General features: G+C 37.2%; 1 protein-coding gene across 2 annotated transcripts; it reads left to right on the forward strand.

Annotated features, from left to right (window-relative positions):
* The first annotated feature begins 2,203 nt into the window (after positions 1 to 2,203).
* LOC149963469 (uncharacterized) lies at positions 2,204 to 14,577 on the forward strand. Of its 2 annotated transcripts, none has more exons than XM_090170709.1 (6): positions 2,204 to 2,276; positions 7,122 to 7,753; positions 9,292 to 9,390; positions 9,461 to 9,565; positions 12,601 to 12,717; positions 14,442 to 14,577. In XM_090170709.1, the coding sequence occupies exons 1-6, from the start codon at positions 2,225 to 2,227 to the stop codon at positions 14,472 to 14,474; spliced, it is 1,038 nt and encodes a 345-aa protein (XP_090026835.1). In that variant the 5' UTR covers positions 2,204 to 2,224; the 3' UTR covers positions 14,475 to 14,577. The 2 variants fall into 2 exon arrangements, with proteins under 2 accessions (XP_090026835.1, XP_090026839.1); XM_090170713.1 differs by lacking the exon at positions 2,204 to 2,276 and adding an exon at positions 6,092 to 6,155.
* Positions 14,578 to 15,285: the final 708 nt, after the last annotated feature.

The following is a 15,285-nucleotide window of genomic DNA, read 5'->3' on the forward strand; positions in this document are numbered from 1 at the left end:
AGCTTGAGCTGAAGCTTAGTTTCCAGCCCTTACCTGACCGAAGTCGGAGGTCGGAGATCGGACCATTTGATCTCAGCTAACAACTCCCGGGGTGCCACCGCCCTTATGGGTTACAAGAGCCGGACCCCGACTCCTCAGTAAAGCCACCAGTTATTGAACACTCAGACCCCTTAAGGGCCTGTGACAACACTGCAATAGTCGCCTGCCAGCGGCTGCCGCCAATGTCACTTTTCTGACCCAGAATATCGGCCGGCCGCGTTGGTTTCAATTTGCCAGGCCGCCCCCTACATCTATGCCGCCCGGGGCCATGGCCCCCTTTGCCCCCCCCCACGCTACGCCACTGATGCTTGGTTCTGGAGATTTCATTTTTCTTTAGGGCTTCTCGAACCTGCAACAGTTGGCCCGATGACCTCGGGGAAAATTCCACTCGGCTATATTTCCTCAATTTCGTTTGCTGGTTTTGGAATTTTTATTTGCTCGTTGGATCAATCAAAATTCTTTTTCAATTTTTATTTAATGTTCACTTAATTTTAACTTATTTGTTTATCACTTTTTATGTATTGTGTATCGTTCTGGTAACCACATTGTAAGGGCTTTGCCTCCGTGGTTGCCTGCAATATTTTTTGCGAAATAAATATTTTTATTATTATTAGTAACGCATATCAACAAAAATTAATGTTTTAAGTTTTAATTTCTCGTGTTTTCATTTAAAATTAAATTAAATTAATTATGATATACTCTCCTCAATAGGTAATAATAGCTCATTCAGTAATTAATGATTCAATATAGCATGCCAACACATGTTTTTACACAATCGTAGGTTCTAAAAGACTTGCATGTTATAAACTTTGACCTCAAATATCTCGGACCACAGTTTTATTTTCAAAATTCAGTCTTTGTCTCGGGTCCTCGGTAAGTCGGGCTATGCTTTAAATTTATTTCACACCGGTTAAAGATTGCTATGCTTGCTGTGGTAACTAACGAATGTACAATTCGTCCATTGTGCTGGTTATAAGAAATTAGATACACTTACTACTATAGTAGCTACTGCGTAAAGTAAAACCTGAATAAATTTGTAAAAGTATTTTCTAACACCCATTTCAGTTTTTTATCAGCTGTTTTAAAATAGTGTAATATAAATACCAAAAAATAATTAAAATTGACAGAACTTATTCGGAATTGTTAAAATATTTTTTTAAATTGCTTATAAATAGTTTAAAATTAATTTTAACAGTTGGTGACCACCTGACGGTTAACATAAGGCAAAAATATAATTTTATGGGTAATTTTTCAGTAGCTATAGATTTTGTATAAAAAAAGGTTAATTGTTTTTAAAACCATAATTTTAAGATAATGTAGTCTGTAACCGAGAGGATATATTTCTTTGAAAAACTGTACACCAGATTAAATTTTTATCGAGATTAAACAAAAAAGTGTGATTACAAAAAAAGCGATTACTAATTTAAAAATAATCCAAGAAGAATCTTAGAGATTATTCTGATATTCAATGAAAACACATACAAGTACAAGATCTCGTTGTTTCCCATAGGCTGGAAGAGATTCTACAATATAGTAGCATTATTTTAATGTTTTTATTTTAAAACCAGTGGGAGGTTTTAATTGTTGTCAACATATGTCATTTTTTTTGTGAATATTTGCTAGACCTTAATGCGGGTGGTGTCATGACAGTTTGAATACGACTACCAACATCCAAAGGGGATTGTCGAAAGTTCGCCTCGATATCTGTAATTCGAAACAGGAATATTTTATCTGCTGAATGTAACATAATAACATTATACGTATAGATCAACAAAGGCTTAAAATGCACGTGCCTAAGTAGCCTTGATTACAAAATAATTCCTATATGAAATGAAACATTTAAATTTTAATTGTAATTTTAATACTATCACTAGTTTATCGTTTAGTCAACTGCGGTTGACGTGGATAATTATTATTACTATTATTAAACGTCACGTGAAATTTAATGCACTAGACTTAAGCTGTTATCAGTAAACAGCTAAAACCTTTTTACGTTAATTTATTCATTGATAAACGTTATGGAATATTCATGTTCTGATTTCATTGTATTGTTATTGTACAATGAATTAAAATATGGACTTACAGCAAGCCTTTGTAAGGATTTTAAATTACATAGAATATTTGGTGAGGGTAAACGTTTTGTATATAAGCTTTAAATTAGTGCTTCTCTTGTTTCCTAAACAACATGAGAGGAATTTACGGCATATTTCTATTGACATCAGTGACGGTGGCTTTTGGTAAGCTATAATATTTTGTTCTTTTTATTTTAATTCGGAAACATTCAAAAAATCATTTAGACTTACAAGGAGAGTACCCGAGGTGTTTATTGACGATTTTTGTTTAAAGTCGGCCGTAATGTAGACCTATATGAGATATGAAATTTTACAAAAGGAGACGTTGCGCTACCCATTCGATTTGCTATGGCAAACGAAAATCGTTTTGATCACTAAAAAAACAAACAAATCTCCATTAAAAAAAGCATGGAATTTTCTCGGTTTCACAGGGTCCTAGCTACAAACATTTAAAAAAAAAATTAAAATCACGAAATGGGAAATTTGGATCAGCATTTAGGTAAATTTCATCAAGTTTGGGTAAATTGGAACATGTTTGGGATAAAATTGTAACCATTTTTGTTTAAAATAAGGAAAAGATCTTATTTTGGTTTTAAGTGGTTAAAAACATTTTCGATTGCCATGGCAAATCGAATCTGTAGTGCAACGTCTCCTTTCGGGAAATTTCATACCTCATATAGGTCTACATTACGCCCGACTTTGAACAAAATCGGCAATAAACAACTTCGGGTACACTCCTTGTTAGTCAACAAGAGGTTTCTGATGTAATTTATCACTTATTTTACTCAATTAATGAATATTCCTCGAATTTTATTTTTAAATAAATTTCGGCTTGTTAGACATTAGACCGTAGGAACTTCCACTTTTCTTATCCTTATTGAAAAGTAGAACTAAAATCCCGTGAAGATTGAAACTGAGGCATAAACAAAACCCTATCCCCCCCCCCGTCTCCATTCTCCAAGTGACGATGACGTAGCCGCGAAATTGACTGAGGCAGAAAAATATTGGTTGTATAGGTGTATGTAGGTGGCAGGATTCACGGCAGAATAGAGAAACAGACGCAAGACAGACAGACAGACAGACACAAGACACTTAGGAATATAGTATAGATAATATAATCCCAACAGGAAAGGTTGAGTTTCCGTTGATACTCCTTCGTGGCGTAACAATCTAGAACTTAGAACTACTGCTGCAACAATGCTTCTATACACCTCGCAGCAGGATCGGAAATGGTTATTTTCTACTACAATATTGAATATTTCGTTCCATGACTGAATAATGCATGAAGTTTGACCTACCCAGCTATGGTTATATTTCTTATTATCATAAATTTAAAGGTGCACAGACTGCTTTCTATGTAGCTCCTCCCCTTCCGTCACGTGACTTGGGCATACCATCTCGCTTATCAAAACAATGATTCCGTAGCCGCACCGTCAACATTCAAACGAATATGTGGCCTTAAATCTTAAAACCCAAAAATGCAAAATGATATTGTAGTAAGTATTAAATCGGAACCACTTCTATGAACTTTTATTAACTTTAAAAAACCTTGCTTAGGACTCCACTACTTGCCTTAAAAAAACTTACAACTCAATCCATATGAAAATTAGATTGTATTCTTACTACCGTCAAAACATCAAGTACTTCTGTATTTTCGGTTTCTGTTGGTCGGCACTCGGCAGGTAAAATTAAGCTGTTTTGTGTCCAAGAGATAGACACACTTGAAAAATGAAGTAGTAGGCTTGGTATGCTTCAAATGTTTTTTAGAAACCTAATCCTTTGAGAAAAATTAACAAAGACATTTGGAAAATCCGAGTGTAATTTGTTGATGAAACTGCCAATTTTTAGTTACATGCATTCGGGTGATTCGGTGATTGCTCGTAGCTAAGCTCCACCTTAAGACAACCGCCATGACCGATCACGAGCCAAATGCCAATCGATCCTATTTGGCAAATCACCACGTGACCACCATCAGGGCCGCCTTATCCATAAGGCAGACTAGGCAAAGTGCCCAGGGCCTACGAAAATTTTGGAGACCTTAGGGCCTACGATTGCATATAATAGGGCCTACGAAGGTCCGAAAAGTCGGTAAATGAGAGATTTTTGCCTAAGTCCTACGGAAAGGTTAAAACGGCCCTGCCACCGTTGGCGTCTCAATGTTATGTCCGACAGACAACTTGTTACCATGGCACATAACAATAAAGCTTCACAATATGATAACTTCAAACACACATAGATCTTTTCGTCCTACGGTAGACTTCCTCGGCAAGTGCATATGCAAAAGGTACAGTGCTATTTGAAGTCAAAAGTCCTTTATTAAAAAAATATTATGTTTTTACGGTGCGATACAAATCTACTTGTATATTATGACTACAGGATATCGGCGACTTGATAAAAAATCTAGTTGACTTCAAAATGTTACTCCACAGGCGATACCGGGATAGAAAATTATCGAAACAGTTTGAGCCATTCTTAAAATTGGACTCCTTTTCACTCATGACTTCGGAAGTCCATTAACTGAGGGCATAAGACTTAGTTTGAACTCTTCCCAAAATGTCTGCTGGGGTTGCCTACGTTATTATAAAGGCAAGGGGGGAACATTTGAACCAAGCTACGAATGGTTTTTGCTTCTGGTTCACGAAGGTGTCCCTCCGATCTAGACCTAAAAAAATTTCCAATTGGGCGTTTAATTATACTTAAACTTTGGGAATTAAACTTCTTAATAGAAGCCAACATAAAACGCAACAGTTTGCAACGCTCGCGTTGCAACGCCATATTTTTGTGGACTTGACTCTTGAAACGGGGTCCAGATATGAGAGAACCTAGTCCAGAAATACATTGAAGCAATTTCATATTCACGGGACTTTATAATAACGTAGGCAACGCTGTTGGTCATTCTAGAAATGACTCTCATGAAATATTTAAAACGTGGAAAATGGGAACTGACACACTGAGGCTGGTACTCTTCTCGGATTGCGGTGTGGAATGACATCTTGTAAATCAAACAAAATCAACTCTGTGGAACATGAACTTTTTATCTTTTTCGTGTTCTTATCATCTTGATAAAAAAATTGTTGATATTATTTAACGAATTTGTTAATATTTTACATGTATATTATATTTAATCTCAGTTATATTTTGTTCTGTTATATGTACTCGCGAATATATTGTAAATTAGATTCATCCCTGCTACAAAAGGGATCCTTGTTAATAGGAGAGTAATAAAATAATCATTCATTCATTGGTTAGTTCCCTCTTTTTATCCATGTAATAAATTGAAAAATTATTTAACAGGAAGGAAACCTTTGAATTAGTGTGAGGCATTGGTATCAATCGTTTATAATATTGCCAAATGGACCCATATTATATATACAATGCCGAATTTTCGTTAGCTACATTTAAATTACATTAACTATCAATTTGTTAAGAGCTAGGTCGATAAAAATCAAAGGTCCAGGAACTCTTGTGGGTTTTTGAAAATTTATTTTAATTACAAAATTTTTGTATGTTTACGATAAATTAAACAAGTACTTTACATTGTTCAATTAAATTTTATATAAGAAACATAAGTAAATTTATGCACATGTCATGTTAGCCATTAATTAAATAAAATACATCAGAATCAAATTTATGTAAGTAGAACGTTTTATTTTGTAAAATACATGTAGCAACGCACGAGCTGTTCACCTCCAACGCGAAAAAGAGACAATATTTTTCTCAACTGTCGAGAAGTGAAGGAAAATAATTTAGCTGACGAAAAGAATGAATCAATCATGCGCGCAGTGCCAACCGGAAAAACAATTGTACAAAAGTGATGTTTCGTTGAAGCCTCAGTGTCAGTTATGGGCAGCACTCTATCGACGGACATTTATCAACGTTATTGATGTTGATAAGTTGACCTAACCTTGAAATATTTGACAATTATAACACTATATAAGGGACCTGGTTTCCTACGTTGATTGTTACTTATTAGATTGATAATCGCAATCTCAACCATGAAGTTTTCGTTGCTTATTTGTGTTCTGTGTTTAACGGCGGTGTACGGTGAGTACGACTGCGAATTACCGAATTTAGTTTTTTTCCACGTAAAGTACTAGAGCTGTGTTAGTGTTAGTGTTTTCACGTAGAGTATTATAGCAGTTTCATTGTTTTCATGTAGACTATTAACTGTATTAGAGCGGAATAAGTATTTTCACGTAGAGTACTAGAGCGGTGTTAGTGTTTTCACGTAGAGTATTATAGCTATAGCAGTTTCATTGTGTTGACGTAGAGTATTATAGCTATAGCAGTTTCATTGTGTTCACGTAAAGTATTATAGCTATAGCAGTTTCATTGTGTTGACAGAGTATTATAGCAGTTTCATTGTTTTCATGTAGACTATTAACTGTATTAGATGGGTAGAAGTATTTTCACGTAGTTATTTAATTTATTTTAGCGTTTTATCTGTATTATAGTGATGTTACAGTTTTATCTGTTTTATAATGATGTTAGAGTTTTATCAGATTTATAGTGATGTTAGCGTTTTAGCAGATTTATAGTTATTTTACCGTTTTATCAGATTTATAGTGATTTTACCGTTTTATCAGATTTATAGTGATGTTAGCGTTTTATCCCTATTATAGTGATGTTAGCGTTTTATCCCTATTATAGTGATGTTAGAGTTTTATCAAATTTATAGTGATGTTAGCGTTTTATCCCTATTATAGTGATGTTAGAGTTTTATCAAATTTAAAGTGATGTTAGCGTTATATCGGCTGCAAGTTTGCGTATTAATTATTGTCTTGAATTTAGCGTTTAAATGGTAGTATTGTGGAGTAAGTCCTTTATTGGTTTGACCTTTTGGTGGGATGGGTCAAAATACTAGAAGGACATCAAATCAGATTAGGTCATTAGGACATATTTTAAGCGATTCGTTTATGCTAACAAGACTATTATTATACTTATATATACCTGAATACATTTCTGGAACTGTGTAATATTATATTTAATATTTAATATTTAATATTAAAGCTCAAGATGCGTCTGATCCAACCGACGCTCCAACTGAAGCACCAACCGAGGCTCCAACTGAAGCACCAACCGAGGCTCCAACTGAAGCACCAACCGAAGCACCAACCGAGGCTCCAACCGAAGCTCCAACCGAAGCCCCCACTGAAGCTCCTACCGAAGCTCCCACTGAAGCTCCAACCGAAGCCCCCACTGAAGCTCCTACCGAAGCTCCCACTGAAGCTCCAACCGAAGCCCCCACTGAAGCTCCAACCGAGGCTCCAACTGATGCTCCCACTGAAGCTCCAACCGAAGCTCCAACCGAAGCTCCCACTGAAGCTCCTACTGAAGCTCCAACCGAAGCTTCTACTGAAAATCCAACCGAAGCTCCTACTGAAGCACCAACCGAAGCTCCCACTGAAGCTCCAACCGAAGCCCCCACTGAAGCTCCAACCGAGGCTCCTACTGAAAAACCAACCGAAGCTCCTACTGAAGCACCAACCGAAGCTCCTACTGAAAAACCAACTGAAACCCCCACTGAGAAACCAACCGAAAAACCCACTGAGCCACCAACTCCAAAACCAACACCAAGGCCAGACTTTTCTGAAAGATGTAGAAGAGAACACCCAAATGCTTTGATCATTATCGCTAGCGAAGTAATTGCTATTATCAGAAGATTATTACGCCTAAGACTCGTAGTCACTAATCTGATTCCAGGAATAAATGAACCAAGTAATGGAAATCGGCCCGAAACAGAGTTAATTTCTTCATGGTAGGGGCGGAACCGTGACGTATAGTAATAGTTAGGTAATAATTAGTGTAGGGAGCTGTTGGCTCACGTGGCATGAAGGGCTTGCCACTACCTTCCTACGTATTGTAACGAGGCCACCTGAATTAATGGCTTTAAAAGTCGCTTGATGACCTAGGCCTAAGGTGGTGCTTTCGGTAATAGCTTAGCTGATTATTATTAATATTATTATTATTAATATAAAGATTGGCATAGTAAGTTATCGATCCCTAACTACTATTTAAACCACCGAACCCTTTGGCAGGTCCACCCGACCTTCAGCCATTTTTAACTGTTCCCTGCCCAAGTAGCTTCGGTGGCCAGCTTTGTAATAATGTAACCTACATTGGTTCATTTATTTCTGCAGGAGCACAATTTGAGTTTGCGAATGCTTAAACTAGTTTAAAAAAGGGAATATATAGTTTATTTAAAATTGAAATCTTAACCCGGTAAAGTTGCTTAGCCCTTCTTGGAATGAATCGTCTTCCACGGGAATCCATACTTCTACTTGGAATGCTTATCCGGCCGTATCGCGTTTCGGTGAGATCACTCTGAACGCTTTGGCCCCGCCTACCAGAGAAAAAAATCCCCTTTGCGCGCGATCCCCCCTCATGTTGTTGTTGGTTAAGTTAACATAGTGACGTCAAAAAAAACCGTCAGCCGCCTCGAGACGAAAATCTGCCGCGATAAGCATTCCAAGTAGAGCTATGGATTTCTGTCTTCCACTATAGGACTTGATCGAACGCACGAATATTGCATTTTATGAGGTAGAAATAGCAACTACTATACACTTTTCAATGTGAAATTAGTTGGTTCACCATAGAACCTCCAACATTATACTAAATTTAAGTCAAAATCGTTTCAAATAAGTAGCATATTTATAACAGGAAATTATATATTATATACTTGGAATGTCGAAGTAAGATTATGGTGGCACCAAAAGTAGCATAAGACTTAAAAGTGTGTCAGAACGGTATAAAAGTTAATGAGAGTTTGTTGCAAAGTAAAACAGGGAAACGAAGGGGGGGGGTCGGAAAATACGTCATCAAAATCGAGGTACTCCAGCGCCGCCGAGTGAGGCGATTTAGAACGTGTGCGTACGGGCGAGTAAATAGAAGAGAGATAATCGCGCCATACTATAGACTAAATGTAATGTTGCTAGTACTATTCCAACTAGTAGGTTATGTAGTCTATATTGTGACTAGGTCTCACTAGAAAATTTAATAGGCGCGATGGTACAGCTGACAAACTTTTGGGTCTTCTGCTACTTTTGGTGCCACTGATAGTTCTCAGAGAAACTGGCGTGGTTTACAGGCGAGATTTCCCCCAGCGACGGTGTTCAACCAATGATATTGGAAAAACGCGCGTTTACATAAATAATTTGTTTGTAACAATTATTTTAAATAGTCCGATGGTGGATGCAGATGGAACTGCATCGCTCCAAGCATGTTCAAGCCAATTTCGATGCACGTCGAGAAGGATTTAACTCCATGCGGTGGTAGCGCCGTAAGTATTTCCACAACTTCAACTAACCATTAACCATTTACTTTTTTTAACGGGATGCTTTCCAATTTAGCGTTTCGCGTGTTTGGGCGGAAGTTGCCGTGTTCGCGACAGTGCTGAAGCGTCCGTTGAAAGTTGCAAGAAATCTCTCAAGACTGACAAAATTTCTGCTTTCACGGTGGGTACAATTATCTCATATTTCAAATATTAATTTATTTTTGTTGAGGTTATGAAGTGCGAGTGATAGTGTGTCTATAATTGTGTTCCCTAAATCAGCGGTTCCCAATTTTGTTTTGCTATGGAACCCTAAATTATTTTCCTAATTCTGGCGGAACCCCAACTAATTTTTTAAAATTATCTTTAAAGACTCTTGACACAAACAAAGATGGCCGGGCTGCGAATTCTCGGAACCCCTGTGACCCTTCCACGGAACCCAAGGGTTCCGCGGAACACCTTTTGGGAACCGCTGCCCTAAATGCATCAGCTAGCTCCTGATAGTTATGTGTGTAGTGACGTAGAATTTACGTCTTACTCTGCGCCTCTAGCGAGAAAGCTTAGCAACTTGAAAATAAATTATTGAGTTTAGTACTACCATAAATATATAATTAAATTCCGTAAGTGTACCAGTTAGCAGAAATAATTACTGTACTTGACATCGTACCTGGAAAGATACGCGCCTCTAGTGAGGAAATAATGCCACTTAAAATCAAATTATCATGGGTACGTCTCATTGTACATGCCCATCACAACGTCTTGATCTAATATCTTGATCTAAAGTTCACCAAATATGTGTGGTCATTCTAGATATGGCTCTAAGCAAAAGCAGCATAATGAAAATATGTATGACAATCAGCATTGAACTGATTTTCAGAGTTATAGCGCTATCGGGGTTTAGTTTAGTGTCTTAATATGACCAATGCGAAATATAACATTACCGAGGATGATTATATACTACTATCAAGGACGATAATATATTATTCAGTTGCGAGTTCAAGTCGGAGATGGGTGAGAATGTCGAAAAAAGCTGCGGTGAGAAAATTAGGATTGTAGACCATTGGACTGAAATCCCATTCGTCCGATTGTACCATTCAACCGAATTCCAATCGACCGAAAACCGCGTTTTGCGCGGTTTTCATTCAATATACCGTTAGTGATACATATTTATATATCGTAGGTTACGTGACGATAGTATATATAATTTGGACTAAACTATGTCTTAAATATTTATTATTTCGTACCGACCTTTTTCCCTTGAAATTTGATATTTTCCGGGTTTAATTTGGGAAAATAACCTTGATAAGACCCGACGTGAAATAGTTGCCTACCATATCTAACCTAACCCAACTTAACCTAACCTAACCTAACCCAACCCAACCCAACCTGAACTAACCTAACCTAACCTAACCCAACCTGAACTAACCTACCCGAAGTGAAAACGAACCAGATTTAAATTTCCCATTCAACTGAATCACGCCATGTTGGGCTATAAACGAAAATACTTTTCGGTTCAATGGGATTCGGTCAAACGGGATTCGGTCCAATAGTATACAACCGAAAATTAGTATAAAAACAATAGATAATTGTCCATAAAACCTTTTAGAGGTTAACGGTAATAGTTAGTGTAGGAAGCTGTTAGCTCGCGTGGCATGAAGGGTTTTGCCACCACCTTCCCACGCATTGTAACCAGGTTTGGACATACAGATATTTGTTTTAATAGTCAGCCTGCCTCGTCAGCCTCCTATCTTAATTTTTCTTGTAGTCACTGACTGGGGGTATAAAATCAAGAACGACAGCCAACATTTTGTTTTACCCATCAGAATTAAAATAGGAGTTTCATATCACTTGAGTTAAGGCCTTTTCACACGAGTCAACTTTTTGATACAACTAGATGAGTCAACTTGAGTTTAGTCAACTAGTTGGTTCGTGTGAATAAAAGTTTGATGAGTTGATCCACCAAAAAAGTACGCGAGAAAAAAATGGATCAATGATCCATTTTTGCTGACTCAGCATTTTTTTTTGAAACGTTGGCTCGTGTGAAAAGGTCTTTACATGATGTGATTTTTTTTCACAAAATGGGATTGATGAATGATGAATTTATGATACGCCATATTCGCCATTATTTATGAATATTTGGGTAAATTTTTCTCTAACCAAATTGACTAGTGAGCGCCAGATTTCGATTAATTTCATAAATTTATCTACAACCCTGATTGTAACCCGGTCACCTGTTGAAAGGCATTGTAAGTCGCTAGCTGACTTGGGCCTAAGGTGGTGCCTTGGGTATTAGCCTAGCTGATTATTATAATTATTGTTATTATCTTACTTATTGTAATATTGAGTGTATGGAGCCTGATGGTTTTATCACCTACATAATACAATCCAATCACCTGGAATAATGGCATAAAATTTCGCTCGCTATGTCATTGTCGAAAAAACGTCCGATAAGAAAATTATCATTGAGATGTCATTCTTAATTTCTTATGTTAACTTATGCTCTAAGTTAGCATTTACCACTGAAAATATAGGGAACTGGTAAAGTAATAATAAACTCATGTTGATGTCTAAAGTTAAATACTTTAAAGACATTCTAAGACACTCTGGATTTAGCTAAATCCTTTTGAAAATGAACTCTGGGTACGTGTTAACTTATGCTCTAAGTTAGCATTTACCACTGGAAATATAGGGAACTGGTAAAGTAATAATAAACTCATGTTGATGTCTAAAGTTAAATACTTTAAAGGCATTCTAAGACACTCTGGATTTAACTAAATCCTTTTGAAAATGAACTCTGGGTACGTGTTAACTTATGCTCTAAGTTAGCATTTACCACTGAAAATATAGGGAACTGGTAAAGTAATAATAAACTCATGTTGATGTCTAAAGTTAAATACTTTAAAGGCATTCTAAGACACTCTGGATTTAACTAAATCCTTTTGAAAATGAACTCTGGGTACGTGTTAACTTATGCTCTAAGTTAGCATTTACCACTGAAAATATAGGGAACTGGTAAAGTAATAATAAACTCATGTTGATGTCTAAAGTTAAATACTTTAAAGACATTCTAAGACACTCTGGATTTAACTAAATCCTTTTGAAAATGAACTCTGGGTACGTGTTAACTTATGCTCTAAGTTAGCATTTACCACTGGAAATATAGGGAACTAATAAAGTAATAATAAACTCATGATGATGTCTAACGGTTGTTTATTTCAGATCGAGAATGACGAGTGTCGCGTAGAATGCACCAAGGAAGGAGCCAGAGGAAGCATTGCCGCCCCAGTCAGAGAAGGAAAACCATGCGGAATCAAAATCCCCTTCATCGGACAACCTGTGAGTGTTTTGTGTCGTTTGAGTGAACGGATGGACTTCATTCCTATTTCCTCCAAGTGGCGGATTTTGGAAATTGATGAATAAAATTGTGGAAGCAGACGATATTTTAACAGGGTTAAATCATAAGACTATTAAGGCATCCCCTAAGTTTGAATTCGGCATAAGAGCCCATGTATTCAGCACTAGACAGTCGTGGGATAAATCAAAATTAGGATCTACGCTACCTGGCGGAGAAAAAGAGCAAATTATACCAATCTACTTCATCCCCCACATATACTACCTGTTGCCATCTACGAAGCAGTTTTCTGTAGCATGCATTGGGCGATTTGTGCTTAAGTTTCATTTTTTCACCACCAGGTGCATTCATGTAGCCAGTTTGGCCTGAGGGGTAAGACACTCTGTGAACTCGGTGTTCACTGTCGTACCTTTGACAGTGCTAAATGGAGCTCGCGAACTCTTGAAAATATGTACCTTTAACAGTGCTAAATGCACGAACTTGGAGTACAGATTATCTGACACTGTCTTACCCCTCGGTTTGGCCAGTCATTAGCCTAACGTCAAAATCCCATACGTTTCAAACTTAGGGGGGCATTGATAGTCTTAAATAAATAGATAAAATAATAATCAGCTAATACCCAATGAACCACACCGGCCTAAGCCAAATGAGTAAGCCCCCAAATGAGTACTTGAGCATCCCCAATTTACTAATTTCATAGGCGGGGAGATAAAAATGACTCAAGGCATTGGCACCCCCAAAAAGAATTTGAGCGTCCCCGAGTTTTGGCGGCTGTGTACGGGCCTGAAGCCAACTAGTGACTTGTAAAGCCAATTACCGGTGGTTTCTATGCATTTATCGTTCTTTTACATCAAAAGATGCTTGGAAAAAGTGTTCTTCAATAAATGGAAATCAGGGCTGGCTTACATATTTTGGTGTTAAAGGGAATAGAAGCTCCGGTAATTGGTGTTGAACACCAACAATTCAAATATTGGTCTCTCTATTATAGGAATTTATACATTACTAACGCCAGTTAGTTCATTCTTGCCCAAATTGTTTGAATGCGTTGAGGTTATACTCCTTTTAAATAAAGAAATAAGAGCAAAAAATGCATGGAAACCCTGTTTAGATATTAACTGCTTCCATAACTCTATTCGTGAGTTTCCAAAATCTGCCACTTGGAGGAAATAAGAATAACGTTCATTGCGTCGGGTTATGAAGGACTAAGTAGTTGGTCTACTAAAATCGGAAAGCGATAAGACCCAAAAGTGTGTCCCTTGAATGAGAGCTGTTCGCTAAGTAAAACGACGGAGCGTGAGAGGTGGTTAAAAACACGTCATCAAAATTTGAAATTTTCTTCACTACAGCGCCGCCGAGTGAGGCGTTTTAGAACATATATCTAGGGTCGAGTAAATCGAAGAGAAAATCGCGGCAGACCATAGACTAATTATAAAGTTGCTAGTAACTATTCCAACTAGTAGGTTATGTAATCTATTGTGAGACTAGCTTTCAGTAAATATTTTTAGTTGACACTTTTGTGTCTCATGATTGTCGCTTTTGCTAAAACATAGGGGTTGAAATATTAGCGCCCTAAATATCGGAACTGATTTGAACATTTATTACAAATCTATCCCCGTTAACGTCATCTCTATTAGGGCTTTTCAGGCACCGATTCTATTGCTAATTACTGTTTTTACTGTTCTTACAAAAGCTTGTTTTATCTTTTTAGCATTGCAAAAACGGCCGTTGTTCTCGCCTCTAAAAACATGACCAAATTCTACCTGATGTTTCCAGTTGTTAAAAAAACACACATATATTTACCATTTGTTTGTTAGTAATTTATGAATAAAGTACATATAAAATTGCTTGACCGAGTTATTTGTTACTAAACTTTCTTCAAGCCCCGTCAACTAGGTAATTTTCATAACAAAATAGAATGACTAATAGGTGCTTAAATAGAACATCTTCCAGGAAATCGCGAAGAAGAAATAAATCCGACAGCCAAGACCTTCAAGTTACTGTTTATATAGTGCTTGTTGAAATAATGGCAACTTTTCACCTATAAACAAAACGTTGTGTTTTGCCAATTAGCCTTAATATAATAAAAAAGCTACCTGGTTAAAAAGAAAACACTTGTTGCATACCGTTCAGGTGGAAAGTTTCCATTATTTCAACAAGCACTATTTAAACAGTAACTTTCAGGCACATCTGAACGGGCTCGTCTCACATAAGAGCCCGAGCTCGATTTGAGACTGAGCCCAGGCTTTATTATGAAAATGATACGAGCCCGAGACGAAACCAAAACGTTGTAGTCATTTAATTTGAGCACGAGATGAGACCATTATAGTAAAGTGTATTTTTGTGAGGTCGAGATGAGACCACTAAAGTATAATAAATTGCTGTGAGCCTGAGCTGAGTCCAATATAATATAGTGTGTTACTACGAGTCCGAGCTGAGGCCATACTTTTGAAACGAGCCCGATATGAGACCTTTTAATTTTTAAGAGACCGTTATGTGTCCGTTTTGGCGCGATTATGTTTCCCTTGGCCACTGGGAGCGCTGCGGCGCAGAGA

Source organism: Leiobunum rupestre, chromosome 1, assembly GCF_980474605.1.
Source record: "Leiobunum rupestre chromosome 1, qqLeiRupe1.1.hap1, whole genome shotgun sequence".
NCBI classification, from domain to species: Eukaryota; Metazoa; Arthropoda; class Arachnida; order Opiliones; family Sclerosomatidae; genus Leiobunum; species Leiobunum rupestre.

Excerpts from the sequence above, each read along its gene's own strand:
- LOC149963469 (XM_090170709.1), top strand. The coding sequence starts at position 2,225 with ATGAGAGGAATTTACGGCATATTTCTATTGACATCAGTGACGGTGGCT. Across the intron at positions 2,277-7,121 it reads ATCAGTGACGGTGGCTTTTG|CTCAAGATGCGTCTGATCCA; the intron begins GTAAGCTATAAT and ends TTAATATTAAAG. Across the intron at positions 7,754-9,291 it reads TGATCATTATCGCTAGCGAA|TCCGATGGTGGATGCAGATG; the intron begins GTAATTGCTATT and ends TATTTTAAATAG.